Source organism: Garra rufa, chromosome 6 (assembly GCF_049309525.1).
Source record: "Garra rufa chromosome 6, GarRuf1.0, whole genome shotgun sequence".
Classification (NCBI taxonomy): domain Eukaryota; kingdom Metazoa; phylum Chordata; class Actinopteri; order Cypriniformes; family Cyprinidae; genus Garra; species Garra rufa.
This window is the reverse complement of record NC_133366.1, coordinates 17,827,195-17,849,906: the sequence shown is the minus strand read 5'-3', so window position 1 is coordinate 17,849,906 and position 22,712 is coordinate 17,827,195. Positions and strand designations below refer to the sequence as shown.

The 22,712-nt window shown below is 36.1% G+C and overlaps 2 protein-coding genes across 2 annotated transcripts; both read right to left on the bottom strand.

Annotated features, from left to right (window-relative positions):
- Nucleotides 1-194: 194 nt before the first annotated feature.
- unc93b1 (unc-93 homolog B1, TLR signaling regulator) lies at nt 195-16,570 on the bottom strand. The gene is made up of 13 exons (XM_073843107.1): nt 16,413-16,570; nt 15,905-16,073; nt 13,441-13,582; nt 12,905-13,058; nt 12,476-12,637; nt 10,397-10,526; nt 10,065-10,158; nt 7,533-7,657; nt 5,342-5,524; nt 4,822-5,095; nt 4,605-4,723; nt 2,208-2,330; nt 195-1,178 (listed from the first exon to the last, which is right to left on the bottom strand). The coding sequence occupies exons 2-13, from the start codon at nt 16,022-16,024 to the stop codon at nt 942-944; spliced, it is 1,863 nt and encodes a 620-aa protein (XP_073699208.1). The 5' UTR covers nt 16,025-16,073; nt 16,413-16,570; the 3' UTR covers nt 195-941.
- Nucleotides 16,571-17,592: 1,022 nt separating this feature from the next.
- Nucleotides 17,593-22,304, bottom strand: timm10 (translocase of inner mitochondrial membrane 10 homolog (yeast)). The gene is made up of 2 exons (XM_073843239.1): nt 22,101-22,304; nt 17,593-18,250 (listed from the first exon to the last, which is right to left on the bottom strand). The coding sequence occupies exons 1-2, from the start codon at nt 22,169-22,171 to the stop codon at nt 18,055-18,057; spliced, it is 267 nt and encodes an 88-aa protein (XP_073699340.1). The 5' UTR covers nt 22,172-22,304; the 3' UTR covers nt 17,593-18,054.
- Between the last annotated feature and the right edge of the window lie 408 nt (nt 22,305-22,712).

Sequence of the window (22,712 nt, the reverse complement as noted above, 5' to 3'; positions counted from 1 at the left end):
AAAAACTAATAGAAACACTTGAGATTAAAGTTGAATGGTCTTGCATTCTCAGATGCAAAAATATCTTCTGATGAACTTTAACCTGAGTACTGCATTTTTATAATGCTGTGTTATGTGTGAGATGCTGCAAAACACACAAGTGCAACAGTCAAACAAGTCTAGTGCATGTTTACATAAGAAAAAGAAAAGAATGGAACAGTAGAATGCAAAAATTCATTCTGGACAGCCACAAAGAATGTTACTGCATAGAACACCTACATCTAAAGCATATAAAAGAGAAACACTGCAAACAACATACAGTAATTAAAAAAAAACTGCAGTATTATCGTATAAATCACATTCACCTTCATTGGTTCAAAACATTCAAAAATGGGCAAAATCAGCTTTTTAAATCATATATCAACCCTATTTTCTATTTATTACAACTGTAAAACTAGTTTTATAACATCATATGAAAATGAAACACAAAATGTAACAAAAAAGAAATTTGGTTCAAGTTTACAATGAGATATGAATTAGGTAAAGAATTACAGCGCACAGAAAGGATTTAAAATGAAATACACAACTCAAGCACATCACCTTGACCAAGTTCAAAATGGAGAATATCCATTTCTATGGCAACAACCCACCTAACCTTACAAGGTAGCTGCCGTTTCCTCTTTTCACTTCCCATTTCAAAGAAACGCTTGGTTCACTTCTACTTGTTTCTTTTTTTTCTACTGTGAACTACTTACTGACCTTAATTTTTTCCATCGGTGGCCCACACTTTCCCTTTCCATAGAAAAAAAAGGCTTATTTAATATATGAGTGAGTAAACGTTTCCTATACCATCGACTCTCTTTCAATCTGGCTATTCAGTATTTTACAACTTCCTCTCACCTCTTTCCAATCCCCAGTCGTACCTTTTCACCTCTCCTTTTCTAGTCCCTCATGTGTTGGACTTAGTCTTCTCTCTCTCCTGCCTGTTCGTAGGCAGCGTTGTCGTTTTTCTTTCTGCGGTCTCTAACCCTGCTTCTCTCCGGTCCCGGTGAACCCTGGGAATCGTCGTCTGTATTTCTGTCCTCCTCAACCAGCCTTCTCTCATCCTCTCTCTCATCTTTCTCATCATCCTCAGCATCACTCAGGTCCGTGTCGGATTCATCGGAATTTTCTTCCTCAAGGTATCGGTAACCTTTGACCTTTGAGGAAGAGGATAGTAATGTGATGCATTAGCAGTGCGAGTGAATTGGAAGTATAATAATAACAATCGTGGAAGCATTTTTGCATGAAAGAATATCCACCTTATTTATCCCGTAAGAGTGGGTGCAGACATTTTTACATTTTATAGGTCTGGCTTCCGGTCTCATCCACATCTAGCTATTTTCAGCTGTACAAAACAGCTCGCTTTGCTGTTGAATATTGCAAACTGCTGTGTTTTACCATATTATTTTAATGTATTATCTTAATTATGAACACATTGGTTTGTAGTGCAAACAGTTTTATTGTTATTCTTCTCATTATTTCCCTAAAGTGGCTAATGGACTGGAAGTCTCCACGTTTAAGAATTAGGTGAATGAATGCATCTTTATTTTGGTTTTGGAAATTAAGGATGAGTCAAAAATATTGTCTGTTGTACTTGACAGCTTCTGTCCATAAAGTTGTTTTGAACCTGGAAACTTTTATTTTACAGAATAAATGTGAGTGCTTCACTTTCAGAACAAAATTTTACAGATAATGTACATGGACTTCTATTGTGCCCCCGAGTTTGAACTTCCAAATAGGCTCTAAAAGATCACAGCCGAAGAAAGAAGGGTCTTATCTAGCAAAATGATGGGTTATTTAAAAAAAAAAAAATTACAATTTATATACTTTTTAACCTCAAATGCTCTTTTTGTCTAGCTCAGCAAGACGAGCATTTGAGATTAAAAAGTATGTAAGTTGTAAATGTTTTTAGAAAATAATCATTCGCTTCACTAGACAAGACCCTTCTTCCTCGGCTGGGATCATTTAGAGCCCTTTAAAGCTGCATTTAAACTGCATTTTGGAAGTTCAAACTCGGGGGCACCATAGAAGTCCATTATATGGACAGAAATCCTGAAATGTTTTCCTCAAAAAAACACCATTTCTTTTCAACTGAAAAACATGAACATCTTGGATGACAAGGGGTGAGAACATTATCTGTAAATTTCTGTTCTGAAAGTGAACTACTCCCTTAATAGCTGAATTACCTTGTGTCGTGGACGGGGAATCCGTGGCAACCTGAACTGAATTTTCTTCGCCAGGCGCCGCTCCATCTGCACGTAGCAGAAACATGCCACTATGAGAGTGAACAATAGGATTCCAAGCTTGGCCTTAAAAAGAGAAAAGAGAGAATGTGCAGTTGACTTAATCACCATTTTTAAACATTGATTCATAATTCTGTTAATATGTAAATAAAAATGTGAATATATCTCCACATATTAAGGTGTGGTCCTATATATATTCACTTCAACAGGAATCTGTGCTGTTGGGAGTTTCGTGCTAGTCTAATGGTGTGTGCACACTAGGCGGGAAGCAAATATTTGCATCGTGTTTAGGGCTAAGTGATATGGATTTTATCTAGTCAACTTGAAAATGTAACTATAACATAAAGTAACTTTTTCTGTATTAACCCTCTTTACCCTTAAAGAGTAGTTCACTTTCAGAACAAACATTTACAGATAATGTAATGTTCATGTCTTTCTTTCTTCAGTTGTCAGGAAATTGTTTTTTGAAAAAAACATTTCAGAATTTCTCTCCATATAATGGACTTCTATGGTGCCCCCGAGTTTGAATGTCCAAAATGCAGCTTCAAAGATCTCTAATCGATCACAGCTGAGAAAAGAAAGGTCTTAACTAGCAAAACAATCAGTTATTTTCTAAAAAAAAAAAAAGACAACTTTATACTTTTTAACTTCAAATGCTCATCTTGTCTACCTCTGTGTAGAGATTAAAAAGTATATAAATTGTAAATGTTTTCAGAAAATAACCGATCGTTTCGCCAGATAAGACCCTTCTTCCTCGGCTGGGATCATTTAGAGCTCTTTGAAGCTACATTTAAACTGCATTTTGGAAGTTCAAACTCGGGGGCACCATTGAAGTCATTATATGGAGAGAAATCCTGAAATGTTTCTCAAAAAACCATTTCCTTACGACTGAAGAAAGAAAGACATGAACATCTTGGATGACGAGGTGGTGAGTACATTATCTGTAAATTTTTGTTCTGAAAGTGAACTACTCCTTTAACCCTCTTTAGTGTTAACATTGGCATAATGTCAGACTGTCTAATTTTAATGTTTGGTAATATTTCTACTCAAAATCCTGATTGCTCGATTTCTAAAAAATTAAATTAAATTGTGGCAAAACATTACATTTGAATTATTTGATATAATCACCCAGCCCTAATCGTGTTACTCGCGGGATGTGTTTCGCATCACTCGCGTGAATAAAAACATTTTCTGTTATAACCGACATACGTGTCAATAAGCTCTTTGCTCATAGGTTTGCGCGACAATGCATTGTGCAAATTATTCGTTCGAGTTGAAATTTTTGAACTTGTGTGGAAGACGCATTTGAAATGTATATCGCAGGTTTGCGGTAATTGTGATGCCCAATTTGCATCATTGGCATCGCCTGGCGCGAAATTTGCATCTAATAGCGCCTTTGCATTGACTTTGTACGTAATACTGGCACAAATAATTAAATTCACTTTTGGTGTGAACACACCATAGTTGTTACTGAGTTCACAACTGACTACCCTACTAAACTGCTAGTTATTTACAGGATATCCAATCTGAAATTAAACGACAAATGTTACCCCAAGCCAGTTGAAAATCGATACAAATCGGTTGAGATGGAAAACGAATCAGATATAGTTGGGGATGAAGTTGAAGTTGAAGCTGAAGTGCAGGCATGTCATCAAAATTTTTGAAACATTGGCTGAATTTAGAGACTGTAATTTTTGAATGCTTATATCTTGTAAATGTGAATTGTGTCAGTTTTGAAACAAACTAGCTTTTAGATATCACATTCATACTACAAGCCAAAAAACTTCAATTTTGATTTCAACTTTAAAACACAGTGGTTGCCTCTGATTTTCCATGGAAAGAGCACAGGCAAAGCGATTTCTTTTATTTGTTATTTATTTGATTTTGAGTTTGTTTGTGTTAGTTTTGTTATTTTACATATTCAAATTTCACAAAGTAATATGCAGCATTTTGTCCGAGCAATAATAAAAGAACACTTTTTATTTTACAACTGATCTAAAATCTAAATTTAAAAAATAAATAATGTAAAAATAAATTGTGAGAAAATCATATCATGAAATCAATATCATGAATAGTATTGCATCATGAGTTGAGTGAATTGTTACATCCCTAAGTCTAATTAAAGGTACATATTCAAAACATAGTTGACATACATTGAAATTTGCTATTAAAATATCAATGCTTGTGGTTTCTGAGGTTTTACTAAAGCAACTGTAAGGAAAAATCAGTTTGGGTGACATGTTGGAACCTTATTGACATAACTGAACATGTTTGTGTTGGTGTCCTTTAACAGTAAATGCAAAGCATGCAATCAAAAACTACAATAATTAAATGATTTACCCGCATAGGCAATGCAGACCAAAGGTAGACGATGAAGATTGCAACAGCCTGCCACCAGTGGTAGATGGTGTAAACAAAGTCTAGTCGCTCCTTGTCTTCATACAGCATCCCCAGCAGAGCTACACACAACAACGTTATGTTATACCATTGACGTTAGTGCAGTCTTCAGTCTAGAGTGCTACTTCCTGAAATGGGTGTAAATGGCATTTGTACTCACTGCTCAGTCCGGTCTTGTTGAGCGCAGTGCCCAGTCCCCAGAGGGCAGAGATCACCAACAGATACGGTAGATAGCTAGGCGTTTGTGGACGGGGAGACCAGCACATAAGGGCTATAATTAGCACGAAGTGCACAAAGGCGCCCACCAGAAGAATAATCGGCCTGGGCAAGCGCAGCAGCGCCAGGGCCAGGCCCGAACAGATGGAGGATGACAAACCATACACCATAACTAACAACCACAGCTTCTCCATCCCTACTGCACACACTCCATATGACTGAAAAAGAAAGACAGTAAAAGGAGAAAATCTGTTTAGGTAATGAGTAATTGCATGCTGTTTCTTTAATAGCTTCATTAACCTAAATACCAGGCATATTGGTTTACTTGCTTCTTCGTAGGTGCTTAATATTGTAGAATTGCCTTGTTAAGCTAAAAAACACTCAGCGCTGAGAGCTGACACGGTGTGACTTTTGGTATTCAAATTTTACCTGTATATTTCATCAACACAGTCTGTTTTTCTCACCAGTATGAGTCCCTGGACGGCGAAGAGCACTTCAAAGCCTGAGTAGACGAAGAACGGACAGAGCAGACGGAGACGGTAGTCTCGTAAGTGCTTGAAGGGCAGTTGAAAGATGTTCCCCCAGCCGATGCTGCGGAGGTCAATTTCCTCTGTGGGCCGATATGCAGCTCCGCACAACACCAGGAACTAGTAGAGAAGACATTAATAGCACACTGTTAAAAGGAAGAGTTAACTCCAAAATGAAAATTCTTGTTTAAAGTGGAACACGAAAGGTGAAGTTTGATGGTATTCAAGTAGTTCATACCACTCGTGCACTATATTTAAACTACATGATGACTACAGTGTGACGAACAACCTCAGCATCAGTATGGAAATCTTTAATTAAAGGAATAGTCGACTCAAAAATGAAAATTCTTCATTAAGTCATTAATTACTGACCCTTAAGTCGTTCCAAACCTGTGAGACCTTCGTTCATCTTCCAAACACAAATTAAGATATTTTTGATGAAGTCTTCTGCAACTGACATGTTCAAGGCCCAGAAAAGTAGTAAGGACACTTGTTAAAAAGGTCCATGTGACATCATCATATTTTTTGTCTGCAAAGAAAACAAAAATAACGACTGTTTTCGACGTGAGTTCATGATGGTACCACAACGCATTTCATCAAATTTCAGATTTCACAGAAAAAAAAAAAAAAAAAACGTAATTTGTGTTCCGAAGATGAATGAAGGTCTTACAGGTTTGGAACGACATGAGGGTGAGTAATTAATGACTTAATGAATTTTCATTTTTGCGTCAACTATTTCTTTAATAAAAGATTTCCATCCTGATACTGAGGTTGTTCATCATGTGCACGAGTGGTATGAATGAACTACTTGGAATGACACGAGGGTGAGTTATTAATAACAGAATTTTCATTTTTGGGTGAATTATGCCTTTAAATATTTAAATAGTAAGCAATTATTGAACCCTGAACCACATTTTCTTTTTTTCTTTTTCCCACCACACACTTATTTGTGTTATGTACTAATATTTAAGCAGTTGAAGTCAAACTTGATGTGATCAAGATGAACAGTGATTAAATTGCAGTTTATTTGTGCCACAAATACTTGTAAAATAGTCCATGTGTTGTATGGACCACTTTATGATAATTTTATGGTACTTTTTTGTCATTTTGGAGCTTGATAGTCATTGACCCATTCACTTCACTTGTTCACTTGTTATTTTGTGTTTAGTAAATCAAGTTATAATTTAAAAAAGGAATATTTCACACTGAATATTATCACTTAATTTCTAATTACACTTCATTTTACTGTGTGCTTGTTTTACATTACATGTATTTACTATAGAAATAACAGTAAATAAATAATTACAAGCAATTAGTAGGTAATTACTAACAAGCAATTAGTATATGTAATTACATTAAAAAGACAAAGACAATAAAATTTAGTGTAAATTTGTTGTTATTAATATTCGCTTCCATATACAGTGGTGGGGAAAAATTATTACAATTAATATTTGTCACCAGCTAAAAATGGTTTTAAGTCAGACAGACAGACTGGATGATGATGAGATCAGATCTCTATGTGGAGCACTGGCTGTTGTCAGACTCCTTGTGCAAACAAAAATCTCACTGGATTATACAATTATTGGCAAAATGAATGTTTGGAAATGAGAACTGATATTTCCTACTGACACACTACAGCAAAAAGATAGAAATAATTGACTTAAAACCAATTTTAGCAGGTGAAAATACTATTGTTCTAATAGTTTTGGCCACCACTGTATATGGAATAACAATAAAAAGTCCACTCATTTTTTTATTGTCTTTGTTACTACGTAATTACATATACTAATGCTTGTTAGTAATTACCTACTAATTGCTTGCTTAATTATGCATCATTTACTGTTATTTCTATAGTAAATACATGTAATGTAAAACAAGGACACGTTAAAATGAAGTGTTATTAGAAATTAAGTGAAAATATTTAGAGTGAAATATTCCTTTTTTTAAATTATAACTTGATTTACCAAACACAAAATAACACTCTCAAACCTACTGTGATTCAGTATGAAATATCTAAGACTATCAAGGTCAAACTGCTGTTAAAACCGCTGATATAATCCTTTTTTTATTTAGGATGTTGTGGTCGATAGAGACGTCATAGTGATGATGATGATGATGACAGACTTACGACAAGCATGGCGAGGAAGGCTGCTCCCATGAGCACACTCTCCACCTCGATCAGCAGCAGAGAGCGAGGCAAGGTGCGCAAAACTGTCTTATTTAAATTCTCTATCACTCCTTTCCCGGAGGCTCCTGAGGGAAAGAGAAGAAAAGATGAGTCGAGACAATAATGCATCTGACAAGACTGCAAGACTGTTTTTTTATTACATTTTAGGTCTGGACACATCTATTTTTTAAAGGCTTCAGACTTCAGACTGCTTCTTTCTCTGTGCAGTGTTTTTCACTACACAATATGGCAAGTGGGCGACTTTCCATGTTAAGCAGTGCTGCTGATGATTTGGCGTAACTAGCTATTTTGCAATTGCAAATTCTGGTTTAAAAAAAACTTGATCGTCATCTCTGCCTAGAGCTAGGAAGAGCCAGACATAGCAGAGCCCTGACGAGCAGATGTGCTGACGCCCCGGTTTGCAGGAATTCAGAAGTGTGAAGTTTCTAATTGCCAACTGACTGAATCTTTCAACTGTAAATATTCTTGACACATTTGATATCTTCTCAGTATTAGCACATGAAACTATCATGCCTTCAAGATGGTTTTGATCTTTTTTTAACCATTTTCTTTGGAGTTGACTGAGGTAAATTTCTTATTACATAACAATATACAATTGAGCTCAGAAGTTTCCATACATCTTGGAGAATATGCAAAATGTTAATTATATTACCGAAATAAGAGGGATCATACAAAATGCATGTTATTTTTTTAGTACTGACCTGAATAAGACGTTTCACATAAAAAAAGTTTACATATAGTCCACAAGAGAAAATAATAGTTACATTTATAAAAATGATCCCGTTCAAAAGTTTACATACACAATTGATTCTTAATATTGTGTTATTACCTGAATGATCCATTTTTAGTGATAGCTGTTTGTGAGTCCCTTAAACAGTAAAACTGCCTGCTGTTCTTCAGAAAAATCCTGCAGGTCCCACAAATTCTTTGGTTTTTCAGCTTTTTTGTGTATTTGATCCCTTTCCAACAATGACTGTATGATTTTTAGATCCATCTTTTCACACTGAGGACAACTAAGGGAATCATATGCAACTACTACAGAAGGTCCAAACCCTCACTGATGTTTTAGAAGGAAAAACGATGCATTGGGAGCCAGGGGTGTAAACTTTTGAACAGAATGAAGATGAATGTAAACAACTACCACTATCCAAAAAACACAATTGTGGATCATTCAGGTAACACAATATTAAGAATCATGTGTATGTAAACTTTTGAACAGGGTCATTTTTGGTAAAATAATTAACATTTAGCAGATTCTGCAAGATGTATGGTAAACTTTTTACCTCAACTGTATTATAATAATATAATAATTCAAATAAATTAGATAATAAAAAAAACTAAACCAAGGAGAATCTGGAAATATATTATTTTAGAGAACTAACTTTACTTTCGGAGTGATTTTTGCAATTCATTTTCACTACTTGGTCCTAAGATGAATTTTAGTGGATGTCACCACAGGTGTACTGCATGGCTTATGAATATGATTCACTAACATTTGACAGCTACAAAATAATAGTCAGAATATATTTTGTCTTCATTTAGAACAGCACGCATATTTCATAAAACTTTGAAGCTTTTCAAATACCAAATGTTCAAAAGTTTGGATTAAGTTCATTTTTTAAAAGAAATTAATACATTTATTTAGCAAGGATGCCTTACATTGATTGAAGTGATACTGAAGATTTATACTGGTACACGCACACTAAATAAAAAAAAAAATAAATAAATGTAATATTATGCAGTTCTTTTGAACAATCCTCAAAAAAAGCCTCATGAAAATATTAAGCAGCACCAAATCAGAATATTAGAATGATTTCTGAAGGATCCTGTGACACAGAAGACTGGAGTAATGATGCTAAAAAAATTCAGTTTCAGGAATAAATTACACTTTGAAAAATATATTAAAATAGAAAAACGTTATTTAAAATTACACTGACAAACTTTTGAATAAATCTAATACTGAGATTGTTCTTTTTCTGTCATTGGGTTACTCATTTTCCTAGCAAGTTTGGTATTCAATCAACAGCTGTTGAGGTGTTATATTGTTTTTCCACAGTTTTTTGTTTTTATGTCTTGTTGCTCTTTTATAAATATGCACACCTATGTATAGATTATGGTGTACCTTAAGTTTGAAGTGGTAGTTTTACCACTAGATTAGATTAGATTTAGATATTTTATAGGTGTTATAACTTTGAGAAATATCCAACAAAAAGTAAGTAACTTTCTCTTTTTAAAAGCCTCTCCAGGGAGCACAGCAGCACTTCAGTTTTTAAAGTTCATGAGAAAGTTCCTTCATGAAGTCATTTTTGACTATTTTTAGTTTTACATTATGTATCAGGCATGTGAAAGCTTCACAAAAGGATCTGAAACTAATGCAAATGTCATACTGAGCAGCTGCTCATTCAGTGAACGACACATGTGCCTACGTGTGTAAAGCTAAAAACAGCATAAGATCGAGAGAAAGGATTTTACCACACTGTGTGACTTTGTAGAGAGTGTGTTTGTAATCATTCAGATAGTTATTGAGGAACAGCACCATGGGGAATTCGGCAAACACGAAACTCAGCTGCAGGAGAGAAGAGAGACAGAGTGAACGCTATAAATAGCTGCATGTTAATGCACAAACCCACATATGCAGCCGGCATCTGACACATACACACACGCAGCTGTGAATACATATAAATACTTCAGTTATGATGAGGAAAACACAACTAATCACATCTTAACTATTACCGAATTACTGCAACTTACAGCATTTTCACACATTTTAGCGTAAGTGCCTTAAACGGATTATCTTAACTCACATGGAAAATGATGTAGAAGACGGACTGAAAAATGATGATGTAAGAATGGAAGGCTCCTTTGGGGGGCTTCTTCTGCTCTTGGACATGTTCGTCCTTGTAGTTCACATACTCATAATACTGCTGGGCCATTCTGATAACCACACACAAACAAAGAGGTGGAAGCAGGTGGGTAGTTAGTTGACTGTATCTGTATCTGTCAAGACTGAAAGACTGAGCAGTGGGCTTTTGTTATGCTTAGACAACATGAGGAGGTATAACTGAGAACTGCTAGCTGCATAATCTGAAAAATAATGACTAAGCAGGTTTCACAAATGCTCTATGTTTAGTGCTGATTGGTTGAGTCAATGTTGCAATATTGGAAATCAACCTACAACTGGCTTATTAGTCTCTGAAAACAGAACTGGGATCATTTTTGTGTATTAAAAATATTAAAGGAATCACCACTATGACAATTCTGCACGAAAGCAATTAATCCATACCAGTAACTGCAAAATAAACAATGCCTTGCAAAAGTATTCAAACCCCCTCTTCACATTTTGTTGTTGCTGCCTTATGTTAAACTGCTTTAAATAACTTTTTTTCCCCACATCAATCTATGCTCCACACACCATAATAGAAAAGCAAAAAAATGTTTTAAACATGTTTGCAAATTAACAAAAAAGCAAAAAACTTAAATGATTCCATTGCTTAAGTATTCATACCCTTATCTGGGACAGTTGAAATTGAGCTCAGGAGCATTCTTATTGCTTGTAAAAGTTTCTGCACTTCGAGAGAAGTTAAGCTGTGGCAAATTTAATTAAATGGGTAAGATTTGGAAGGACACACAAGTCTTTATAAAAGTTCAGCTGAAACAGCTGAAAATGCATATCAGAGTAAAAACCAATCCCTGAGGTAATAAAAACTGCTTGTAGAGCTCAGAAACAGGACTGCGTCAAGCCACACATCTGGGGAAGAGTTCAGAAAAAAATTCTGCTGGATTGAAGGTTCAAAGAAGCATGTAGTCTCCGTTACCCTTAATGGAAGAAGTCTGAAACAACAAGGGCTCTTCTTAGAGCTGGCCTCCTGGCCAAACTGAGCAATTGATGGAGAAAGTCCTTGGTTAGACTGGTGACCAAGAAGCCGATGATCACTCTAGTTGAGCTCCATGAGCATACGTGGAGATAGGAGAAACCTACAGAGTGACAAACATCACTGCCACACTCCTCCGATCTGGGCTTTATGGTGGTGTGGCAAGACTCAATCCTCTCCTCAGTGAAGACACATGAAAACATACTTGGAATTTGCAAAAAAAAAAAAAAACACTTAAAGGACCCTCTGTGAGAAATTCTCTGGTCTGAAGAACCTCAATTCCAAGCATCATGTTTGGAGGACATCAGGCACTGCTCATCACCTCCAGAGTACCATCCCAAAAGTAAAGTGTGCTGGTAGCAGCCTCATGCTGTGGGGCTGTTTTTTCAGTGGCAGGGACTCATTAGAGTAGAAGGATTGCTGAATACACCAAAATACTGAGATAGCCTTAATGAACCTCAGACTGGGCAGAAGGTTCACCTTCCAACAGGACAAAGGCTCTAAGCACACAGAAAGAGTGAATGTCCTTGAGTGGCCAAGCCACAGATGGGCCTAAACGCAATAAAATATTTCTGGAGAAACCTGAAAATGTACGTTTGCCCCCATCCAAGCTGACAGAGCTTGAGAAGTGAAGAAGTCAGGAAAAGAATGGCAGATAATTGCGAAATGCTGATGTCCAAAGCTTGTTGCATCATGACCAAAAATACTTGAGGCTGTAAAGGTGCTTCAGCTAAGTACTGAGTTAAGGGTATGAATACTTATGCACTTATGTTTTATTTTTAATACATTTACGAAGTTGTGATGATTCTGTTTTTGCTTTGTCATTACGGTGAATGGAGAGTAGACTGATGTGGAAAAAAGTAATTTAAAGCAGTTTAACATAAGGCAGCAACACAACAAAACATGAAAAAATAAAGAGGTATGAATACTTTCGCAAGGCACTGTACATTTTTCAGGGCTCTTTGATGAATACAAAGAACAGCATTTATTTTAAATATAAAACATTTGTACCTGGTGATGTAGTTTCCCAGTGATGCCCAAAGTGGCACAATGACAACACCAATGGCCACGGCTGACGGTACAAGAGTGTAGTATCGCTCCCAGTAATTGGTTGAAACAAAGAGAGCATAGATGCCTGATGCCAGGAACATCATCCATTTAGTGCCAAGAAATCTGAGACAATAAAAGGATAAATGGAAAATAAAGGGTGTGGGATTACTGGACTGTAATTATCACCAGTCATTTTCAGTTTACACCACGGGTGTGAGAAGACCTTTTGTGCCAAAACTGCTCAAGCATTAAGTGGACAGTAGACGAACAGTAGAAGCTCTGCTAATAAATTACAAACAAACTGACAAACAAACCTCAAAAGAACCATGCCAAATGAGGAAAACGGATGTCGCATGAGCATTACGAACAAAACAGAAACAGAAATGCTACCTAATGAGCACCGGCGTGTAGAGCAGGCCGACAATAGGAGTAACGTTGATGCCCATCAGCATTTTGTTGTCAATATCCTCCAGCCCCAAGGTGCCATACTTGACCTCACGGTACGTCTCATCGTAGTGCAGAATCAACTGCATCTGTAACAGACCTACAAAGAAACAGCTCATGATGAAAAACCTTCTTTTGTTTTTGGCATGTGACAAGATGTCCCAGATTTGTCAGCTGTTCCTAGATTTCACAGTCCCAGAGCAAATGAGACATCTTTGTGTGTGTGCATGCCAATGAACCTGCTAAAATGGCCAGAAGAGTGAAACATGTCATCCACAAAGCTTGTCATATTCATCTGCACTGCAGACAGTGCATAATGAAATCACGCTGATACAACAGTCTGACATAAGTAGAGTCCTACTCAATGTCGTATTTAGAGTAAGATCTTTTTATAAAGCAGCGTGCAGACTTTGAGGAGTATGAAGTCATCACTGGACTGAATCATAGTATGTGCCTGTGGTGCGTTATGCGCAATGGCTGACCCATGTAAACGCTGTAGATGATCATTCCTCCGCAACTGGCCCCCACCACATTCTTCACTACACCCAGCCTCTTTCGTCTATAGTACTTGCGCTCCTCCTCCTCCTCATCGTAGTCAGGATGTGGGCCGAGAAACTCCTCCACCTATAAGTGGAAAAAAGTCCAAAAGTTTTTTTTTTCATTTATACATGGACATAAACAAAGTTTCAGGGTTTTATAAAATTAAATAACAAAGTTATGAGGTTAAATTGAATATTTGAGATTCTGCAGTTTTTAGCACATTCGTGACACTGATGTGAACTCCAGTTCTTTTCCCTAATCAGCTTTTACTCAGTTGGTTGTGCTGATAATGCACTGTACTTTTAAAAAGTCAGGAGTCAAAAAGATTTTCTGAAAGAAATGAAATCTTTTATGCAGCAAGGACGCATTAAATTGCTCAAAGTTACATTTCTAATGTTATAAAAATATATATTTTAAATAAATACATTTTCTATTCATCAAAGAATATTCAAGTTTCCATTAAAATATTAAGCACAGCTGTTTCAGACTTTTCTCGATATTTCTTGAGCAGATAATCAGCATATTAGAAAGATTTTTGAATTATCGTGTCACACGATCCTTCAAAAATCATTCTATTATGCTGATTACACTGCAAAAACTGCTTTTCTTACTTAGATTTTTTTTGTCTTGTTTCCAGCCAAAATATCTAAAAATTCTTAAATCAAGAAGGATTTTCTAGACAAGTAATTATTGTCTTGTTTCCAGAAAAAACTTAAGTGAGTTTTTGCTTAGAACAAGCAAAATTACCTACAGATGAAAACAAGACAATCATTTTTACTCGTCTAGAAAATCCTTCTTAATTTAAGAATTTTTTGATATTTTGGCTGGAAACAAAACAAAAAAATCTAAGTAAGAAAAGCAGTTTTTGCAGTATAAGACTAAATTGGCTGGAAAGTCAGTGTTGTCATCACAGGAATTAATAAAATGTTAAAATATATTAAAATAAAAAGAAAAAATTGAATTGTGCAATTTTAAATTGTAATACTATTTCACAATAACGCTGTTTTTACCATGTTTTTGAGCATAATAAGCTGGTGAACGTAAGACTTCACTAAAACATTAAAAACTCTAATTATTTATGTAATTTGTCAAGAAAATATTGTAATAAATATAAAGTAGAATCATTTTTATTATTTTACACCTTTGAAATTCATTGCACATCATTATATTTAATTGACATATATTGAATATAAACCCTGAGTATTTAAAGAAAACTTTAAATTATATTAAAAGAATCTCAATTAACAGATGTAAAACATTTAAAATTACATAATATTACTTATATTTACATATCATAACATCCCCTTAAACCACTGTTGTTTTTAGTGAAAAACAGTGACAAAGTTCTGCTATCAAAAATAAAAAAGAAATTAACTACAAAACATGGGTCCCAGTTTATTTTAGGTGGCCTTAACTACTATGTACTTACATTAAAAAATAAGTACAATGTACTTCTTGTGTTCATATTGTATTAAAAACACGTTTGCTGCTATTGAGGTGGGATACGGGTAACGTTAGGGACAGGTTTGGTGGTATGAGTAGGTTAAGGGTGGGTTAAGGTGTAAGGGATGGGTCAACTGTGTAATTATAAATGTAATTACAGATGTACAATGCAAAAAGATGTATCAAATATTAATTTAAATGTAAGTACATAGTAGTTAAAGGGCAGAAAATTCTGATTCTAATAGGGTTGAGTATTGTTTGAATTTTATCGATTCCGATTCCAGTTCTGATTCTGCTTCTGCTTATCGATTCTGATTCTTACTGATTCCTAGTTTCGATTCCAGTAAGAAAAAGTAGATGTCAAACATACCTATTCTGTCTTTTTAGTGTTGCAGCTGAATAACATGAGCAAGCAGCTTGCAGAACATCTAGGCACAATTTGTAGTCTTTTTCCACCTGCCTTATCTTTGAAACCTGTCTATTGCATGCAAAACGCCTGATTGCCATTCAATGGAAAAGTATTCATAGTCCATCTCTGTCACTGGTACTGGTACTCTCCTGAATGTGTGTCGAAGACTGACACGGAAGAAAAGAAATTGCTGAATAAAGTTGTTACTTTTGGTTTTATTGCACACAAAAAGTATTCTTGTAGCTTCAAAACATTACAGTTGAACCTTACTACCTTTCTCTGTCATGAACGTGGTAGTTGCATTGGTGTCTATGCAGGAACTAAAAGCTCTCGGGTTTCATCAAAAATATCTTAATTTGTGTTCTGAAGAAGAACAAAGGTCTTACAGGTTTGGAACGACATGATGGGGAGTAATTAATTACAGAAGGCCACCTAATATAAAGTAGGACCAAAAATGATTAATTATTTGATCTGTCCTTGTTGTTTTTTTAACAAAACGTTAAAGACGTACCAGAAGAAATCCTAGCCTACATGCTTTAAATACTAGTGGCTACCTGTCCCTGTATGTTTCCCTCAGGACCGGGCAGCTGCACTTGATCATCTCCATCAGCAGGGGGCGCGCCGTTCACTTCAGCCTCGCTGTACACATTATCCTCAGTGATCACTGCTGCCATCTGGCGGCCGCACTGATATCTAACCCCAAGAGTAATGCAGGTAGATCACTGCCAAAGGTAAAAACGTTTTTTTTTTTAAATTAAACAAAACATAATAAACATAATTGGCAGCAAAGAAGAGGAAAATCATAGAAAACTATGGCGACTGTGTGCCTGTGAATTAATGTTAAATTAAATATTACACAAACTTGTTTCTGGAGTTAATACTATCAAAGTTTGAGGGCGGAAGGTCTAACAACACAGGTGTAACGTACAAAACGAATTCATTCGATGTCAAGACAACCACACTGTAACATTTATAGGTAATGTTGTATATGTAATGAAGCTTGACGATCGCGCAGGGCGAAGTAAACATTAAGCATTAACTAAGAGCAAATATAACTCACCAAAAGTGGAAACGATGAACGTCGCTATAGTGAGGCTGCAAAGTCGTTTAAAACCTGATGTTAAGGAACGTATATAACATCTAATGAAACTTTTGACTCAAACTGTTGCGTGTAGCTTATATTAAGAAAACAGAGAAGGAAACGAAAGTTTTCTCCTCAGTTCCCCATTTTCTTAAAGGGATAGTACTTCAAAATGTGGGCTATTCACATTTGACATACATCAATTGAAAGACGGCCTGCTTGGCTGCTCTTGCTTAATGTGTGTGGAAAAAACATAATGAGGAAAAACTAACATTGCTATCAACACAACAGTGTTACTTACCAGTCTTTTACACAAGTTAACATACATTGAGAAAGCTTGAAATAAGAGTCTTAGGAAACAGGGCACTTACATTACCACAACCATATGTGACCCTGGACCACAAAACCAGTCATAAGGTTAAATTTTACAAAACTGAAATATATACATCATATGAAAGCTCAATAAATAAGCTTTCTACTGATGTATGGTTTGTTAGGATAGGACAATATTTGGCCGAGATATGTCTATTTGAAAATCTGGAATCTGAGGGTGCAAATAAATCAAAATACTGAGAAAATCACCTTTAAAGTTGTCCAAATTAAGTTCTTAACAATGCATATTACTAATCAAAAATTACATTTTGATATGTTTACAGTGGGAATTTTACAAAAAATCTTCATGGAACATGATCTTTCCTTAATTTCCTAATGATTTTTGGCATAAAAGAAAAATCAATTATTTTGACCCATACAATGTATTTTTGGCTATTGCTACAAATATACCCCAGCGACTTAAGACTGGTTTTGTGGTCCAGGGTCACATATGTATATTTTAAATATTGTTCACCCAAAATGAAAACTCTTGTCAGTACTGAAGAAAACAAGCAGCTGTTTTCCATACAACATCAGTTTATAGTGATCTCCAAAATCAAAAAGGAAATGTCTCATTGAAAACAGAGGATTTGTTACATAAGTAGTTCTTAAAGATGATGAATTTAGTGACACTTCTCCATTTTTTAAGCATACTGACAGTCCGTGAGTTGCTATTAACATGCTGTCAGCACATTTAAAACAAAAAGAAAACACATCCTGACAATTTTATTAAATAATTTTCAGAACAGTTGCTCATTTTAAAGAACCAGAAAAAAGTCACAAGAGAACTAGAATGGTAAACATTTTAATTCTATTGACTAATAAGGGTACATTTTGTAAAATGACTCAAAGAATTTTAGAAATTACAATGATCAGTGTCAACATAAAAAAAAAAAAAAAAAAAAAAAAAATCTCAAACACTTTCACAAGGACATCATTTCACAATACTTCAAAAAACTCCCTACCCAGTCAATGCTCTATTCCTGTGATGTTAATAATGTTCATGCCAACAAACTAACAACAACTCATAGGGTAAAATATATCCCACTTCCTTTCAAAAGTCTTGATCTTTTAGTGGCATGTCTAACAGTGGATCAATATTTGTTAAAATATTGTTCATATTCATTTTATATTGTTTATATCCTAGTGCCCACGCTATCCGATTTCCCTGTTTGGATGTCCAAAGTGCCCAATCCACCCACAAACCCCATCCAAATGCCTTCAGCCCCACCCCTGAAGTCTGTATCGTGTCTATCCAGTGCCTGCAGCGGCCTTCCTCATCGTCTCCTCGTCCTGAACAGAGAGCTCAGTGAGTTTCCGACCGAGTCTCTCATGCAAGTCCAAGTATTTGGCGACACAGCGGTCTAGACACACAGCTTCCCCCTTTGAAAGTTCTGCCTCCTTGTAATGAGGTGGAACACATTTCCTGTGGCATGCGTTGGTCATGCTGCATGAAGAAAAAAGGACAGGACAAATTAGATGGTACACAAATAATCTTGTTTAAAAAACCAGAAATGTTCATCTTTATGACTGATTCAAGTGCTATCATCTGTATTAAAGGGATAGTTTGCTCAAAAATAAAAATTCTGCTATTAATTACTCATTCTCATGTCGTTCCAAACCTGTAAGTCCTTTGTTCATCTTTGTTCAAATTAAGATATTTCTGATGAAATCCAAAAGCTTTCTGATCCTGCATAGACAACAACGCAGCTGACACTTTCAAGGCCCAGAAAGGTAGTAAGGATGTCGTTAAAATAGTCCATGTGACATCAGTGGTTCAACTGTAATTTTATAAAGCTACAAGAATACTTTTTCTGCACAAAGAAAACAAAAATAACGACTTAATTCAACAATTTCCTCTCTTCCATGACAGTCTTCACTGCACATTTACAAGAGTACCATGATGCAGGAGTCGGAGTTCTGACGTAGAACCCAGATGCGCTGCACCTTGTTTACAAGCAGAAGACGACGCACACTGTACATAAAACAGTCTTTGTAAACATGTCTGAAGATTTCGACAGAGAGGATGACTTGCAATTTTTGCCCAGTCTTACTTATTTGAACCAGAATATACAGACGAAGAGAGATGGACATTCTGACACTGGCTCCTGCGTCGAAGACTGAAATGGAGGAGAAGAAATCATTGAATGAAGTTGTTACTTTTTGTGCAAAAAGTAAACTAAAATATTCTCATAGCTTCTTAACATTAAGGTTGAACCACTGATGTCACAAGAACAATTTTAATTATGCTCCTACTTCCTTTCTGGGCCTTGAACGTGTTGCGTTGCTGTCTATGCAGGGTCAATAAGCTTTTGGATTTCATCAAAAATATCTTAATTTGTGTTCCGAAGATGAATGAAGGTCTTATGTGTTTGGAACAACATTAGAGTGGGTAACAGGGCCGGATTTAGCCAGCCCCATTAGGGGGTGCATGTAGAATATTGGGGGGGCAAGTGTGGGGTAGCTTCTCTAATTATCTATGCAAAGAAAACTATACTAACTATGCTGTCATCATATCAGTCCACCTATCCATATCTCTATCTTCTCCTTTGATCCATTTGATTTGTCTTATAGGTTTTATGTTTGATGCCCTACCCTCTGCATTTACCCGGGCTTGGGACCGGCACAAATAGGACACTGGCTTGTGCCCTTTTGAGGCTGCATTTATGTTTTTTTTTTTTTTTTTTTTTTTTAACTTTTTTAAATGTCTATCTATCTATCTATCTATCTATCTTTTCATTTTTTTGTCTTTTTATTTTATTCATATATTTTTTATTTCTTTTTTTGTGTATTTTTTTTTTACAAATTTTTTTTTTTTTAAAGCATCAGTCGTCTGCTTTTCTGTGCAAAAAGACTAACAAATGCATGCATATCTAGGCCTGTGGTTATGCCCTTCTCCTGAGCCAGAATAACTACATTTCTTTTTCTTTCATGTAGCAATAGTGCGGCGGAAGGGAGTAAGAACACGAGACAAAGTGGAGAAAGAGCTTTAGCATGATGCAGATGATATTCCAATCACAAGGGAGGTCACATACATGCGATGGAGCTGAGGAAATGCATTCTTATACCCGTGTAGATATTTGCAAACGGTAGAGAGGTCTTCAAACTCTACATTGCCATCATCATCAGTCTTTTTAAATTCTTTTCCAGTCTTTTTGCATTTCAGTTTTCACAGACACTAGTCCATATCGCAATTTGAATTAAGTGACAGACCAACTTTTGATTTATTAATCCAAAAATCGACGAATTCTGTGGTATTCCGCGCTATAGTAAAATCGGTTTTTATGAATGGAGTGCGCGATCCCGTCCGTGTTTTCGCAGAGGAGACATTGTAAACGCGCGATCATGTAGAGACAGAAATGACATACCTTCGTGTAAATAGGATAAATAACATAAGGCAATTTAGTTTGTTTGTTTTATGAAATTCGGAATTTTGCATGCCTTTACGTTTGGGGGGGCAGTCACAGCATTTAGGGGGGCATTGCCCCACCTTGCCCATGCCTATATCCGGGCCTGGTGGGTAAGTAATGACAGAATTCTAATTTATGGGTCCACTATCTCTTTAACTCATCCCACTATTTGTTTTTTTTGAAACTACATAGGTCTGACTTCGCAAATCGCTAAGGAAAAAAAACCAACAGATTTGATTGATTAATCGCATTCACTGAAACATTCAGAAAACGTACAATCATGTCATTTTACAGTAATTAATAATGCATTTTTTATGGATAAAACTCAGAACATAGAATCAGCTGCTACATGTCTGCAGTCTGATTTGTAACCATAAGGTTGTGGGTTTGTGTCTCAGTGCTGACAGGAATTGTAGGTCATGCTGCATGAGGATCAGTGTATGTTCACCACTCCGACTCACTGCTGTGTGTGTGTGTGCATTTGGATGGGTTAAATGCTGAAAACAAATTCTGAGTATTGGTTACCATACTTGCCCACATCATGTCACTTCACTTAAATTGCAACAAGTAATTGCATTTTTACGAGAGGAGTAACAGAGGATTAATTAAACAATTAATTCATCAATATCAGATTAATCGAACGATGTTGTGAGGCGTGTTTAGTCAATGAAGCCGGTACTTTGATTAGTAGTAAATCCCCATCACGTGCTTTCAGCTGGAGTGGCAGTTAATACACACAGCCTTAAATCACTGACAAGCCACGCCAAATCGCGCTGAAAATCGAATTCGATTTGGAGCGCGATTTGGCATGGCTTGTCAGTGATTTACGGCGGGGTGTTTGAATTGCCGCTCCAGCTGAACGCACGTGATGGGGATTTACTACTAATCAAAGTACCGGCTTCATTGACTAAACACGCCTCACAACATCGGTCGATTAATCGTTGCAGCCCTACTTTCTTCAGTTCAAAAGAAATGAAGGTTTTTGAGGAAAACATTCCAGGATTTATCTCTATATAGTAGACTTCAATGGTGGCCAATGGTTTGAAGGTCCAAACTGCAGTTTCAATGCAGCTTCAAAGGACTCTTCATGATCCCAGTCTAAGAATAAGGGTCTTGTCTAGGGAAACGTTTGGTCATTTTGATAAAACAATATAAATTTATATACTTTTTAACCACAAATGATCATCTTGCACCAGCCCGACCTTCCAAAATGTGATAATGTTGGAAAGGTCAGCGTGACGTAGGCGAAAGTACCAGCCCAGTGTTTACAATAAGAGTGTGCAAAGAAAGTCAAACGCCCTTTACAAAAAAAGGTAAAACAACGATGTCAGACAACTTTGAAGTTGGAGAAGAAAATGCTGGGGTAGTGTGTGGAGACCTTTGAAGCTGCACTGAAACTGCAATTTGGACCTTTAAGCTGTTGGGCACAATTGAAGTCAAGGGAATTTTTATTCTGGAAGTGAACTTCTCCTTTAATAACAGGATGCATTAAACTGTCAGTGTAAAAGCAACAAGACCCCAGGGGTTCAAGTCACGACTGGCGTACTACACAACAATGCTGCAGGTTAGATAGTTATTAGACAGATGCAGGCCTATAGTATAAGCTACTGCAGCATAAATCAAGTTATATCTTGTTCTAAATTATCTAAGTATAGGATATTGAGAAGGCCTGGTGTCTAAATACGATCTAACAATTAAATTACAAAACGTATAGCTTTTCTATAGCCACTGATTGTACTACAACACTGCATCTACTAAATACAAATATTCAATAGTTAGATAAACTATTACACAAGTCCATATATTTAATATGTCAGATAGCAAAAAAAAAAGTAATGTAACGTTAACAGAACGCATGCTGTTACACATATAAAAAGACCACCGTACCGGTTATACATGTCAGCCATCATCTCAACCTCCAGCTCCGCGGCGAGCTGCTGCGCTTTCATGGGGTCCATTTCTGCAAATGACCTTTAAGTACACCCTCACCAAAAACCCACCAGACAGACCGTGGGTCCCGTTCGACAAAGAGCTCTGACAGTCTGCTTAACCTTCAGTGCGCGCGCTTGACCGGAGGCAGTACCCACGTGGATCCTATCCATCCAGCGTTGAAATTGCCACTTCCGGTGACAATAAAGTTTTCTATTCAAAAACACTGCTGGTCGCTTCGCTGCGTCTTCGTCTGCTTGTAGTCTTTTGGGTATATTAACAATATAATAACAAACGTTTTAATATATTGTAATGTTTTATTTTTTAATTTAAATATTATATTATTTCGCTATTGTCATGTTTTTTGCATCTTTTTTTACTAATATGACTTCTAGTTGTGATTACTGAATAAAGATAAGAAAATCAAAAACAGAAATCACGCATTTAAAATGCAATTTCTAACTGATAGAATGATTGTAGCTATGCTACACAAAATAAGTATATTTATGCATGTTTTTTTACTTTTCAAATTTACTAATATTTCGAAGGAATTTTATATTTTGGGAATAC

Excerpts from the sequence above, each read along its gene's own strand:
- unc93b1 (XM_073843107.1), bottom strand. The coding sequence starts at position 16,024 with ATGGCAGCAGTGATCACTGAGGATAATGTGTACAGCGAGGCTGAAGTG. Across the intron at positions 13,583-15,904 it reads AGGGAAACATACAGGGACAG|GTGGAGGAGTTTCTCGGCCC; the intron begins GTAGCCACTAGT and ends TTCCACTTATAG. Across the intron at positions 2,331-4,604 it reads GGTCTGCATTGCCTATGCGG|GCCAAGCTTGGAATCCTATT; the intron begins GTAAATCATTTA and ends TCTCTTTTTAAG.
- timm10 (XM_073843239.1), bottom strand. The coding sequence starts at position 22,171 with ATGGACCCCATGAAAGCGCAGCAGCTCGCCGCGGAGCTGGAGGTTGAG. Across the intron at positions 18,251-22,100 it reads ATGGCTGACATGTATAACCG|CATGACCAACGCATGCCACA; the intron begins GTACGGTGGTCT and ends TTCTTCATGCAG.